Raw genomic sequence first — 15,712 nt, forward strand, 5'->3', positions numbered from 1 at the left:
GCAATGCATTTTACGAGATTAAGAAATTAATTCTCTGTTTGATATCTAACACAATGTTACATGTGTGCAAGTGTGTATATGATCATGTTTCACAAATATATATCGTACATGTTTGCATTCGATTTAAAAATGATAATATAAAAACGAACACATAGACAATTATAGTGTGTAAACTTGACATATCAAATATATAAGGATGAGGCTTAGAAACGGGGAAATGTGAGGCTCTATCGAGCTTTTTCCCCGCTTAGGGCCGAATCATTATATCATTGATATGTCAAATCAGCACACTAGTATTGTGGGCCAGCTGAAGGACGCCTCTGGGTGTGGGAATTTCTCGCTGCATTGAAGACCTATTGCTGACCTTCTGTTGTTGTCTGTTCTATGACGAGGTTGTCGCCTCTTTGACATATTCCCCATTCCCATTCTCAATTTTATTTTCCATCAATTGTAAAAGAAATAAGTTTGAGTCGTTCCACGCTTAGTTGTATTCATTTGAAAAACGGACAGGTTGAAGCAGTCGTCATGAAAATTCAGATAAAGTTACGGATCTACTATTTAGATATTCATAAGGAAAAGTTATTTCGGGTCAATGACATCGAAACGCATTGAGAGAAAGAGTGCGGTGGAAATTCATTTACATTTCTAAGTAGTAATCATTATGTAACATTTCTGAAAGATTACGTTACAAAGTACATCTTGAGACAGTTTTTCCCCATTAACTTCAGTAATGGTAATAAATTCAACCGTTATAGATTTCGGAAATAAAATATTAAAATGTTGGTAATTTTACAATTTGTTTGATGATACTAATGTTCAATTTACAATTTGTTTGATGATAATAATGTTCAGAGTCAAATAATTCATGGTTATTTATAATTGAAATGATTTTAACAAAATCTAGAAAATATTTCGCCTGAAACGTATAAACTTCATGATACTTTCTTTCTCTTTGAACCTCACATATGATATGTTTTTCATTTTCTATTTTCTTCGTTCCACTGTTTTCTTACATACACACAACAGGAAAAAAACACAAAAGTGACCATTCCATTACATTCAGGTTTCCGATAAACTTAATTACCAAAGCAACTCTCTTTGAAATTTGCCTAACTTAAAGTCGTCAATCTTATTAGAATGTGCTTGATTTATAAACATACTGGCTGTATGAAATATCAATAATCATGCAATTGCTAAATTATCATATTTCACAACGTTAAATGAAAATGATGATTGCAATAAATTTAAACTTTTAACCAGGCAATCTATTTTTTACGATATACATTTTTTAGTACAGTAATGATATTCTAGTATAAATTTTACCTGGCTTATATAAAGAGTATAATGTAGGATCAACGTTGGCCCAATATTGGCCCAACATAGATTTGTAAGTGTAATGTCAGTTGATGAACACTTTCGGTATAACATTAACTTTTCATAAAGCATGCAATAATCAAAATTATCTGCCTCCCAAGTGAAACAAAGCGTAAAATATTTCAAAATCAATGTTTAAGTAATAAAATTTCATATCAGCTCTTTGTTGCTACCAATATAATGCCAACGTTGGCCCAATCATTTATAACCAACATAAGATAATAGTATGGATTACCAACAGGTCAGAAGGCCAACGTTGGGCCAATGTTCTGCAGTCAACATCAACGGTCGACCAACGGACCGACAATTTGCCAACGTTGGGCCAATATCAACGTGCGACCTACGGACCGACAATTTGCCAACGTTGGGTCAATGTTCTAGAGCCAACATAAACGGTCGACCAACGGATCGACAATTTGCCAAAGTTGGGCCAATATCAACGTGCGATCAACGGACCGACAATCTACCACGTTGGGCTAATGTTGTAGTCAACTTCAACGGTCGACCAACGGATCGACAATTTGCCATCGTTGAGGTCAATATCAACGTGCGATCAACGGACCGACAATTTGCCAACGTTGGGCCAATGTTGTACAGCCAACATCAACGGTCGACCAACGGATCGACAATATGCAAACATTCGCCCACTGTTAGTCTGTGTTGACTGGGTAAGTACATCCCTAAGGGTCTTACAATTATTGAATTATTTAATGCAAACTAACGACAAAAACCGTCAGAACGTCATGTTATTACTATTTTTAGATATAAGATTTTGATGGGTCCGATGAAAGTCTTTATTGCACCTTCTTTTTTCCAACATACATTAGATATGCCTTTCAATATCCATGTTTATTGCAGAATAACATTTTGCTTTTTTATGGTTATACTAGTATGTGAAATTGCTGAAATTTGACCATACCCCTATTGTCTAGTGTAACACCATAAATACTTTTAAAACAATAAACTCAATTTAAGTGAACAAATACAAAAGTCACGTCTAAGTAAACAATATCGGGTGAAAATAATACCAGTGAACATGTACACAAAACAGTTATAAACAAAACATGTAAGTGTATTGTAACACAATCTACAATTATATTTATCATTTTAATTTAGGAGTAACAGTTGAAAGACCGGATCTTCTAGAGGTATTCATATTTACGTATAAATAAAGCCATAATAGGTTTGAAACTATATGATAATTCATATCAGATTTATTATTAGTAATTTAAATGATACATTAAATATATATACGATATCAGAAAAATCATATAAGTGTAAATTTGTTCGTTGCTGTGTATTTTCTTTTATAAACCAGCAACATGTAATTGGAGGGATAAAACTTATATGGAGAGAGAAAGATCAACCACATTATGTTTATATCCTTAGAAGTATAAAGTGGTACAATGTTTCCTGAAGTGTGAACGATTTATTCAGTCATGGCATCATTTTTTTCCTATATGTATTAGACATGATAGGTTTCTTTATACAAAAAAAGATTATGTACATTTGTATATCAATTTAGAATTTAGAATTAAAAGTATAACAAACCATAAAAGGTGAAACTAATACCAGTCAACACGTACATTAACAGATAAAAACAAAACATTTGAGTGTATTCTTACACATTCGACAATTCTACTATTCCTTTTAAATTAAAAGTAACAACTAAAAGGAAAACTGGGTTCATTGGTGGTATTAACATTACGTTTAAACAAAATCATTATAGATTTGATTATTTATAATTAATCTTCATCAAAATTTATAATTATAATAAAATAATAAACCATCTAACTAGGGGAATATAACTTGAAATGAGGCGACAGAAACTTCAGATATGTTCTTGGTCTAGCCATAAGTAAAATCACAAAAATACTGAACTCAGAGGAAAATCAATTTGGAAAGTCCATAATCACATGGCAAAATCAAAAAACAAAACGCATCAAAAACGAATGGACAAGAACTGTCATATTCCTGACTTGGTACAGGCATTTTCAAATGTAGAAAATGGTGGATTAAACCTGGTTCTATAGTGCTAACCCTCTCACTTTAATAACAGTCTCATCAAATTCCGTTACATTTACATGATGCGTTAAATAAACAGTCACAATCAATTAAATAGTCAAAATATGGGAACATCAGTCATCATCGTATAACAATTTAACAGGACACAACAACATCTACTATCTACGAACACATGGATTGATTTGAGTGTCTGACGTCAGAAAAATTATATACGTCACATAAATGTGTCGTTCAATGTGCATACAATAGTTATCCAAAGTACCTGGATTATAAACAATTTTAAATTTTACATAGGCAATGAGCGCAGACAGGGTTAAAAAATCAAAAGTATGTAAGAATAAATTACAGAAATCAAACTAGTCCAAAAGTTATACATAGAATTTATGAGAATCCAAAACTTTTAAAAGGAACAATTTAACAGGACACAAAAACCTATCCACGAACACATGCATCTACTTGAGTGTCCGACGTCAGAAAAATTATATACGTCACATAAATTTGTCGTTCAATGTGCATACAAACAATTTTAAAATTTACATAGGCAATGTACGCATACAGGGTTAAAAAATCAAAAGTATGTAAGAATAAATTACAGAAATAGACCGAGATTCAAACTAGTCCAAAAATTATACATAGAATATATGAGAATCCAAAACTTTTTAAAGGGAACAATTTAACAGGACACAATAACATCTACTGTCTAAGAACACATGGATTGATTTGAGTGTCTGACGTTAGAAAAATTATATACGTCACATAAATTTGATGTTCAATGTGCATACAAACAATTTTAAAATTTTTTCATAGGCAATGTACGCATACAGAGTTAAAAAATCAAAAGTATGTAAGAATAAATTACAGAAATAGACCGAGATTCAAACTAGTTCAAAAGTTATACATAGAATTTATGAGAATCCAAAAATTGTCAATTCCACTACGCCATAGATATATGGCAGTGTTGTGTGGTATTAAGAATGATCAAGTGTATGCGATTTATTCGGTAATGACGTTAAGATTGTCCTATATATTTGACATGATGCGCTTTTTTTCTAAAAGTATTCAAATATATCAATTAAAATTTGAACCGTATTTAATGTATAGAAGGATCATATACCGAGTGGTATAAGTTACACTTATTTTCTATGCTTTAATTAAGGAAGACATAATAGAAAAATTAAAAAGAATAATGGTTTAAAAAATCTTAAGTCCAGAAATTTTCCGCAATTAGCATTGAAGGCGAACTCCCTGATGTTTGATAAAAAAATCAAAAACGTTCTAAGAATCTGGAATAATACAATGTAAAGACTGGAATTGATTGTCTTTCTTCTAGTTCATTTGCATAGTTGAATTTCAATATTATGCGGAATATATTTTGGCGTGTCAAACATTCACTGGCAAAGCACAGGCAGTTTCAAGATGGATTGAAAGGTTACAATCAAATATGACATATAGAGACAGCTTCTAATGCAGACGTTTTAGAAATAAACATTAAAATCCAACCGAGAGCAACACATTCGTATGAAGGTAAATTCGATAGTATCAAAGCAGATATTTCAAAACAAATTGAAACGAAATAAATATAATAAAATGTTTTTTATTCCAGAATTCAAAGATATCTAACCTGTGTCAATTTCTTCGATAGCAAAAGCGCCTTTGTTACATCAGATTGAAAAGAAAGTTTAATGTGGGAAATCATTCTTTGTGCGGTGTTGTGGAATTGGAAAACTTTTACTGAACGAATTCCTAACAAAAAATAAAAGAAAACCCTAAATGCAAAGTATGCTACCAAGACGGACTGAAGCGTTGTATGGCAGTCAATTAGGAGATCAAAAGAAGAAATCAGTGAGGATAAGTGACGATACAACGGTTCGTAAATTAAATTACAGAATTATTCAAAGATCCCTTTTGCGTTCAAAAACAACGTATGCAAAACGTAAACACGAAAGCAACCTTTTTAATTCGCCCGACATACAAAACAATAACAAATGTTTACTTCCAACCACAATAGATAATAGAAACAGTAAATCACTTGACTTTAAATCGTTCGTAGATAAAAAGATAAAACATAGAAATGAAAATTATACGATAGGGACAAACAACAGGAAGGATGTTTTATTAAAAACAAAAACAAAAGAAGCAAACAACGACCAGCAATCCAAACTCGTTGAAAATAAAGATAACAAAGGGAAGGTTGACTTCAAAAAGATTGGTGCAGAATACATTCAGTCTGCGATGAAGAAAAAAGAAGATTTTGAATTGAGTAAACGTTCTTTAATACCATCAAAAGCAGATGTAAGATGCATTGATGAGAAATTAAGTCCACTGAAATCCGAAACTGACTCTGAAACTATCAACCCAGTTACGTTACCAACAAAATTATTACATCAATCTTCTCTTCCTAAGAAAGAAATTAAGAAAGACAACGTTACTGCATCTATGAAATCAGAATTAATCTGTAATAAGAATGGTATGAAACAAGATTCTGAAGGTAACCAAAGTTCTATTAAAATGTCTGAAAGCACTAAACAAAAGGATAATCTGGAAGCACAACGGGAATCTACAAAACTTCATGAAAACCAAAGAAAAAGAGAAATGAAAGAAGAGAAAATAGAAAAAGACGTGACAAATACGGACAACAATAGTTTTCTAATGGTTGCTGCTATCGATTTTGGTACTTCTTACTCGGGTTATGCGTTTTCTTCATCTGACGAACACAAAAGGAATTCGATGTTAATAACCGCAAAATTGTGGTCTAGTTCTCAGTTCAAAGCGGTCAAAACGTCCACTTCGATTCTATTTGATGATAAGAGACGATTTCACTCATTTGGATTTGAAGCTGAAGAAAAATATCTGCGACTTTTAGAGGACGAAGATAGTAATGTGGACGAGTGGTTTTATTTCAGTCGATTTAAGATGATACTGTATCAAAACATGGTAAGCAAAGATATCGATAATCTCAGTTTTGAAATACAATTTGTTCACATGTCACGTGATTCATTGGCTGTTAAGTTTTGAAAGTTATTACAGCCATTAATGCTAACACAGTTAGGGTCTTAAAGATAACGAAGGTACAAAATGAGAAATGAAAAAAAAAAACCAAGTTTTAAAAAGACAAGAGGGCAAAAAGACAAATATTATTAAATGTCTGTAAAATAATGCATAGAATGTTAAAGACCGAAATACAAACCGGGGATGATCTTAACTGTCCGGAAGTATCGGCACATTCTGCTCCACATTTGGCATCAGTCGTGTTGCTCAAGACATGTACTTTTCGGTGAACTTTTTAACAATACATATCTAATTTACAGATTCAAAATCACTGTAAAAACGTAAAAATTAAGATATCACAATATCGCACACAAAACGGGCTTAAAAATTGTCTGTATTCATGAAGGAATGTGGTTATAATAAGACGCATGATTTCGATTAAAGTTTTTCTAATTACTTTCACCCAGTAAACCCGATATTTAATGTATGAAACAAAATAAATAATAAGACCCTCTTTAAGATTTAATTTCGGTGTTTAGAGTTTGGTACTTTTAGACGAGTCACTTTCGACTTTAAAAGTATCATCTAATTGACGGTTGACTGAAAATTATACATTCCAATATGGCATAGGTTCTATTGGTGAAGATGAAAATTAAGCTTCTATCTAAGTTGAATGTGTTTTCCACAGCTAACTACCAGCTTTTGAAATAAATGTAGTTTTGTGTTATTCCTTCTTTTTATTACTCATATGACAATTAGACATGTTCATGAATTGTCTTGTATGTTTTCAGAACATAAATACCAATACCAAACTGAAAGACAATCAAGGGAAACGCATGTCAGCATTGAAAGTTTTCTCTGCTGCGATTGGTTACATGAAGGCAGATTTACTTGCAATGTGTTATGCGAAAGATTCTTCAATTGGTCAGGAACAAATCCGTTGGGTACTCACCGTTCCAGCTCTATGGAATGATAATGCTAAAACTTTCATGAGAGAAGCTGCTAATAGAGTATGTTTTGGCATTAGTTTATCTAAATTTATACTTTGATTTGTTTCACTGAACCGTTGGATAGTTAAAGGGGAAGTCTATATTGGCAATTTTAAATTATATTCTGTTTTTTCAATGATTAGAAATATATTCGCAAGTTATAAAATCATCCATTTGACATAAATTCCCTGATAAAATATCTCAATTTCGGTTGTTTTTTTTACATTAAAGTACATACCGATCCAGAATGAATTAATTTGAACTAGATAAGCAACGCAAAGTTCTTTTTTTGTAGAATATGTATTATGTTCTGTCACTTCATTTTTAAGATGCATGCTAATTCTTAAATTATTTTACAAACACCTGTAGGAAGTTGTAATTCGATTGCATGTTCACAATGACACAACAAGAAAACAAGGTAGATATTCAATCAAACCCTGAAACCACACATTGCGGATTAAAAATTATAATGCTAAAGATTTCGAAAAAGTCATTTAAAAATAAGTATACGAATGAATAAACGTTTTATTAGTTGTTTGTTTTCAAAGGCTGGTATACCAAACAACAGCCTGGTAATGGCTTTGGAACCGGAAGCAGCCTCGCTGTACTGTATAGAATGGATGAAGAGAAGTGATGCCACTGAACTTGAACGAGGAGAAAAGTTCCTCGTCCTAGATGCTGGCGGTAAATGTGTTATCTACTAGTATATGTCAATATAAGAGACAATATTTTTATGAGATGTTTTGTTTTAGGTAGCTTACCATTTTAAACGAATAACGTTACACATAGCAGTTCAATAACACAATAAAACACGAAAAGACACTGGCATCTTTGTTATAATATACAACCTTAATAGAAAAATATTGACATCGTATGTGAGGCTCAAAATCTACTAGAACACAAGTTTCAAACTTTAACAGCAACTAAAAAAAGACCTTACATTGTAAAAGTATATGTTATTGCTTTACAGAAAATCCACCGGAAACCTCATAATGAGAAAATATTCTATGACCTTATTTCCACTAGAGGAAATAATGTGACTTATCATTTTTCATGACAATATGTGACAACACTCAATCCAGAAAAAGACAAAATACACCGCAAATAACAAAGACCATTGTATTTGTATATAGGCACAAAAAATATGTTCAGATATGGCAAAATTGAAAAAAAAAAAAACATCTTTGCAACTGATGGGAGTACACACATATAGATTTTAATTGCAAGCTGTTCTCATGTGGAAAAAAGAAACACATATAAATGACATTTCTTGTTACTTTTAGGTGGAACGGTTGACATTGCAGTTCATCAGATCCAGGAAAATGGAAGAATAAAAGAATTGAACAAGGCGAGCGGCGGAGACTGGGGTGGAATCAAGGTCGATCAAGAGTTTGATAAACTTTTAAAGGATATTGTCGGCAGAGATCTTTTGAGTGAGATTAAAAAACAGTATATGTCAGATTATATGGATATTTTTCATTCATTCGAACGAGCTAAGAGGAGAGACTTTTCTATAGTCGGTCATGGTAAGGTTCAGCTTACTTTTCCGAATACCATTAATCGATTATGCTTGAAAACTAGAGAGAAAGATGTGAACGAGCTGATATCCGAAAACTTGAAGTTCAAAAATAATATTCGATTAATTAAAGACAAACTAGAAATAGATCTTGCATTATTCAAATCACTCTTTGCTGGTGCTATTTACGACATTGTAAATCATCTATCAATTCTTTTTCGACAGAGTCAAGTAACAGATTTGACAACCATGTTCATGGTTGGGGGATATTCCGAATGTTATCTATTGCAGGAAGCAATTCGATTTCAGTTTAGTTCGCTTAGAGTTTTAATACCACCAAATTCTGTGTTATCCGTACTAAAAGGGGCAGTTCTATATGGGCATTCGCCGCGAACGTTTCAGTCCAGGATAAGTACTTTTACTTATGGTATAGAAACAACAGAACCATTTAGGAAAGGATATCCTGTTGACAAAAAGATATTTATAAATGGAAAATCCCACTGTGATAAGATATTCTGCATCCATGTTAAAGATGGTGAACACGTAAATCTTGGGAAATCAGTGAGCAAAGCATATAAAACCATTGACCCAGATCAGACACATATGGAGTTTATTGTGTATGCTTCCATTAAAAGAACACCAAAGTTCACGGACGACGACGGGTGTTTTCAACTAGGATCTTTGACCGTTGATGTCAGTAAAATGTCATGTGATAAATATGGGGAAAAGCAGATACGACTTGAACTAATCTATGGAGGAACTGAGTTGGAAGCGATAGCTACGGACACAACAACAGGGAAAACATCCAGAGAACATTTTACTTTAGCACGAGCAGGTCATCGTTGTTAAAAAAAAATTCCTTTTAATAATTTCATTGAATTTTTCTTAATTGATATACAAATTTCTTCCAAAATACTCAAAGAGTTTCCTATGAAAATGTAATTCGCTTTATCATTTAAAGACAAAATCAAAAGCTCACACAAAAGAAACGAATGGAAAACTGTCATATTCCTGAGCATCATTATGTAGGAAATGGTATAATTTGATATTTTTTTGTGGTTATTTAATGTCATTTAATTCGTGTATTTTTTCAATAACATGTTTGAACTATTGTTGTCTGTATTACAAATAACGAATGTACATATGAATTGTTCAACTAAAATTACTCTGGAAAAAAAAACCCGAAAGAAACATCAGAAAAGATGTATACATAACCGGAAAACAAGAGATAAGTCAACCTTATTTTGAGATTTTGTTAATGCAAGTGTTGAAGTTAAAATAGTTATGATGCAAATATTCAAAGTCAGTGAACTGCATACCAAATAGCATATGCATTGACTTACCACTAGTGGTTCCCCACAAACTGACCTTATCACATAGTAATACATTGTTGACGCTGGCGCCGACGGGAACATCATACATATGTCTCGCTTTTTAAATCGGTCAAAGCGTAACAAACCTACACTCAAAACTGAAAAATAACGTTTCGTCTTGAACATGCCTCAAAATAATATATGTGTACACAAAAAAAATCAGGTACATAAAAAAAGTGTACATACTGAAATGGCTAATTTGTCTTATTGAATAAGATTGAGAATGGAAATGGGGAACGGGTCAAAGAGGCAACAACCCGGCCATACAGCAAACAACAGCCGAAGGCCAACAATGGGTCTTCAATGTAGCGAGAAACTCCTGCATCCGGAGGCGTCCTTCAGCTGGCCTCTACACAAATATGTATACTAGTTCAGTGATAATGGACGTCATACTTAACACCGAAATATACACAAGAAACTAAAACTTAAAATCATACAAGACTTACAAAGGCCAGAGGCTCCTGACTTGGGACAGGCGCAAAATTGCGGCGGAGTTAAACATGTTTTTGAGATCTCAACCCTCAGTTGAAGTTTACTTGATATCAACTTAAAAATATTTGAAAACATTGTGTTGGCACAAGTATAAAACGGGTATTAGTGAAGTCTTTTTACAGTGTTAGACAAACATGTTTACCTCACATGCATTTATTTCGGAATCAAGACAACTGACCTTATTGTGAACCATAACGTTCACCAAGTAACCATGAAAATAAAGTCAAAGTCATGCAAACCATGTCTGTCGGTTGTATACATAATGCAATCGTTGCATATTACACCAAATGCATATAGGCTTGTGTGCATTTTTTAAAACTGATTTACTTATGGGTGTCTTCATCCAATGGTTATGATTGCCCCTAGGTTTCGTTTTGTATGTTTTAACAATATTTTAGATCAATATCAAATGTTAGCACATAATTTTCAATGTATTTGCACATCTTATAATAAATTTAGATTTTTGTTTAATGTACAGTGGGAAATAATACATGCATATTATTACAAGAATGTGCTTCAGCAGTATGAAAATGAACCATGTCTATACTTGACATGATAGTTCAAAAGGTATGTGGGAATATATGTTAGCCTATCCTTGAAACTTTCTAAAACCAAGACATGGTTTTCGCTCTTCCTCCTAAGTGTTCACAAATTCTGTTTTATGAATAGCTGCTGTGATCTTGGCCTTTGACAACATCAATACAAGTTGTTCTCACATTGTAGGCATTTACAGACCAATTATTGTTGATGCAAAGAATTCACCTGTAATAAAGCTTAATACAAATAGTTTACTTTTGTAATTTCTCTTGAATTTGGATTGTTTGTCAAATATACACATACCAATAGAGGTTCTTATTAATCTTCGGTTGTATTATCTATATATCTTTATTTTTTTAAGGGAGGAGATTATATATTGATATGTCTACTAACAATTTCAATTGCAACAAAACTAACATCCCAAATCATCGTTATTAAAATTTTGTAATATGGGCATTCCACAAGGTTGTGTTGTTTTACACCTATCATGTTGCTGCCTTATGAAATCTATTTAGACATTACAGCAACTTTATAAGAAAGTTTAAGAAGAATCATTTCTGTATAAGGAAATAAAGAAATTTATCAATGAGTTTTTTTCGAGTTATGAATTTTGGTTATTTCTGTTGCTACTTCTTACTTATTATAGACAGTGCGTTTTTAAAAGTACCTCGGATATAACTTATATTTAAATTTAAACCATTAAACTTAGCATGGTCAAATTACAACTTTAGTCTTGATGCTGGAATAGCTGGTTTACCTATTTTGATATAAAAGAGGGGCAAAAGATACCAGAGGGACATTTTAACTCATAGATCGAAACCAAACTGACCAAGCCATGGCTATAAAAGAAAAAGACAAAGATAAACAGACAAATAATAAAACACCAGGCACAACATAGAAAAATAAAGACTTCTTCTACTTCTACTTCTACTATGTAATGACCGCCTTCAACACGTTGAAGTTTACGTCACTTGTACTGCGCATTGCTTTGTGAAAACATATATACAGTGAAATATACAAATTTGTGATAATAAACAAAACAAAAAAATTTTTACATAGCGGTAGTGCATATTTTTAATTTATTATTTTTAAAATATTAAGATAAAACTATTTACACATGATGAATTTATGGGCTGTAGGTGTAGTTTGAGACGGCTACTTTGAACGACTCTATAGAGTCGCTCATAACAATACTCAGGGGAAGGCTGTTCCAGATTTTAATTGTGCGTGGAAAAAATGATTGTTGTCTTATTTGTGTTCTGCAGGATGGAATTTGGTATGAGAGTGTGTGCATGTTCCTGGACTGTCTGAGCGGTTGAATTAATCTGTCTGTTTTTGTGATTGCAATGAGATGATATGTGATTTTATAGAACATGACCAGTCGTGCATCTGTTCTCCTGTTAGCAAGGTCTCTCCATTTCAAATGATCTAGCATGTCACTAACGCTTGAGGTGTTTCTGTGTCGGTTAGTGACATATCTAGCAGCCCTTCTTTGTACCTTTTCTATTTTGTTAATATCCTCAGTAAAATAAGGGTCCCAAACTGAACAGGCATATTCTAGTGATGGTCTGACTAAGGATTTATATGCCTGTTCCTTTACTGAGGTGGAACTGATGTTAAGATTCCTTCGAAGAAAACCTAGTGTGCTGTTGGCTTTATTGCAGATGTTGTTTATGTGACTGTGCCATTTGAGGTCTGATTGAATTGTCACACCTAGGTATTTCGCCTTATCGACATGTTCTACAATGTGGCCATGTAAAGTGTAATTATAAATGAATGGATTTTTATTTCGGCTGATGGACATGACATTACACTTGTCAGGATGAAAAGCCATTTTCCATGTATTTTCCCAAATGCCTAGTGTGTTGAGGTCTTTTTGAAGGGTTTCGCAATCACTGTTTGATTTTATTACCAGATATGCAATGGTGTCATCTGCAAATAGGCGTATGGTGGAATTTAGCCCAACTGGTATGTCGTTAATATAAAATAAAAACAGACTTGGGCCCAGAACAGATCCTTGAGGCACTCCGGACTTTACAGGGACATAGCCTGAAGTCTCACCCTCTAGAATGACTGCTTGGGTACGACATGATAAGAAGCCCTGTATCCATGCATTTGTTTTCCCCTGTATCCCATAATAATTTAATTTGTGTGTTAACAAGTTATGACTGACTTTATCAAAAGCTTTGGAGAAATCCATTATAAGTACATCTGTTTGTTTTGAGTTTTCCATATTTTTAGTGACATCATCTACAAATTCCAAAAGTTGAGTTTCACAAGATCTGTTTTTTCGAAAGCCGTGTTGTAGGGGATACAGGATGTTATGTTTGTCTGCGTGTGTCATGATTGCGCTAACTACAACATGTTCCATAAGTTTACAACATATACATGTCAAAGAAATAGGTCTATAATTCTCTGGATTATATATGGAACCTTTCTTATAGATGGGTGAAACATGTGCAGTACGCCAGTCAGTAGGGACTTCGCCAGTGTCTAATGATTTTTGGTATATAAGGCATAGTATTGGTGAAATTTCATGTGCTAACTCCCTAAGGAGACGTGGCTTAAGTTCGTCTGGTCCACTTGCCTTGGATGGATTTAAATTTAGAAGTAATTTTGAGATACCTTGGATGGTGATATTTATGTCAGGCATGGTAGGGTACGCTGTTTTCTGTTGCATGTATTGATTGTTTTCAAATTCAGTAGCAGTGATTTTGTTTGGTTCTGAGAAAACTGATTGAAACTGCCTGTTGAGTGCATCAGATTTTTGTTTGGTGTCAGTAATAAGTTTCCCGTTCTGCTTAAGTGATGTTATGCCACTGTAGTCAGTTTTTTTTGCTTTTAATATATGACCAAAATTTTTTCATGTTGGAAAATTTGTTTTCATTGGTGTTACAATATTTTCAATGTATTGCCAGTATGATTGTCTGAGTTGTTTTTGTACCTGATGTTTAATTTGCTTATACTTATTTCTCATGTTGTCATTTCCAGACTTTTTCATCTTTTTATAGAGTCTGTCTCTCTTTTTCATTAATTTTCTTGTTTCAAACGTTACCCATGGGGTTTTATTTTTTGTAGTTAGCTTTTTGTGCGACTTAGCAACACGAACCTCATCAAAATCTAGAAGTGAACTCAGTGCTGTGGAATGGTAAGCTGATCCTGCTACACATGTTGCACCATTCATATTGCTTATGTTATTACAAACCCAGTAAATAGTTTAATTCCTTAAGTCATATTCGTGGTATCTGGCACCACTTTTATATAATAAAGATATATATTAAGTAAAATTGGTGGTCCAAATTATTTTGTTAGAAAAGTTTCTTACAAGTCTAAAAATCCAAACAGTCACTACATTTCTAAGAACAAACAAGAATAAATTGAAAATGGAAATGGGGAATGTGTCAAAGAGACAACAACCCATAGAAAAAACAACAGCAGAAGGTCACCAACAGATCTTCAATGTAGCGATAAATTCCCGCACCCAGAGACATCCTTCAGCTGGCCCCTAAGAGTATTTGTTCATAGAACATCACACCCCACTTGAACTATCACATTACCATATACAGTTTTTCTTGGGTGAAAACACTTATTTGTACTGAACATGTGAATCATTAAGTACTAAATGTTGTGCTCTAAAATTAAGAATTAAGTCATCTAAGCAACACAAATTTCTTTATTTATTATGTATCATGATTCTATAGCAATGAGATGAAAGTAGATTTTTGTGAAACATGACTAAATCTATAACCATCCTTTTTATAAGTAATCCAAGAAATAATTTTCAAATCAGTATTTTAAGCCTGTAAACTAGTACAAAAAAAAGATATAAAGAAATAACTATTACAGAGAGATCTATTTTTTTTCTCTAGTTTGCCTGTCAGGCAGTTTTCCAAAACTATTCCAAAAAAGAAATCACATTTTCATATAATTTAAAGGTGTTTTCTATTTTCAAGTCAAACTGAATGAACGATATTTTTATACTTATAAATAATCACTTTTTAAAATAACAATTATCAAATCAGCCTTTCAACTTCAATGTTTTTTGTCTAAAATTTTGTTGAACACTAAATTTGTTTTTAACATATGTACTGAAGTATAAAATATATTATTTAATTTCACATAGCTTTAAAATTTGAGCACATTGTTGATTTCAAAGATCCTTATTACTTAAGAATAAATAAGTTCATTCCAGATCCAAACATGGAAAAAAAATTAAATGTCTTCAAGCATAAAGGCAAGAAAAGGCAAAGCTATTGCAGATAAAATCCATTCCCTTATGCCATCAATGAAAGCTCTATTTTGATTGGAAGAAACATATAATCAACCCCCAATCAAAATTTATCTGGTCAGTATGACCTTAAAGTATAAATTTTAGTAATATTCATAATAAACACATGTGACATGATTTGACAAATGAC

General features: G+C 32.7%; 1 protein-coding gene across 1 annotated transcript; it reads left to right on the forward strand.

The window, feature by feature from the left end:
- Window positions 1-2,470: 2,470 nt before the first annotated feature.
- Window positions 2,471-9,741, forward strand: LOC134697821 (heat shock 70 kDa protein 12A-like). The gene is made up of 5 exons (XM_063560107.1): window positions 2,471-2,522; window positions 5,003-6,333; window positions 7,179-7,397; window positions 7,925-8,060; window positions 8,660-9,741. Exons 2-5 carry the CDS (start codon window positions 5,170-5,172, stop codon window positions 9,739-9,741), a joined length of 2,601 nt encoding a protein of 866 aa, XP_063416177.1. The 5' UTR covers window positions 2,471-2,522; window positions 5,003-5,169.
- The last annotated feature ends 5,971 nt before the right edge of the window (window positions 9,742-15,712 follow it).

This window comes from Mytilus trossulus, chromosome 14 (genome assembly GCF_036588685.1).
Source record: "Mytilus trossulus isolate FHL-02 chromosome 14, PNRI_Mtr1.1.1.hap1, whole genome shotgun sequence".
In the NCBI taxonomy this organism is placed as follows: Eukaryota; Metazoa; Mollusca; class Bivalvia; order Mytilida; family Mytilidae; genus Mytilus; species Mytilus trossulus.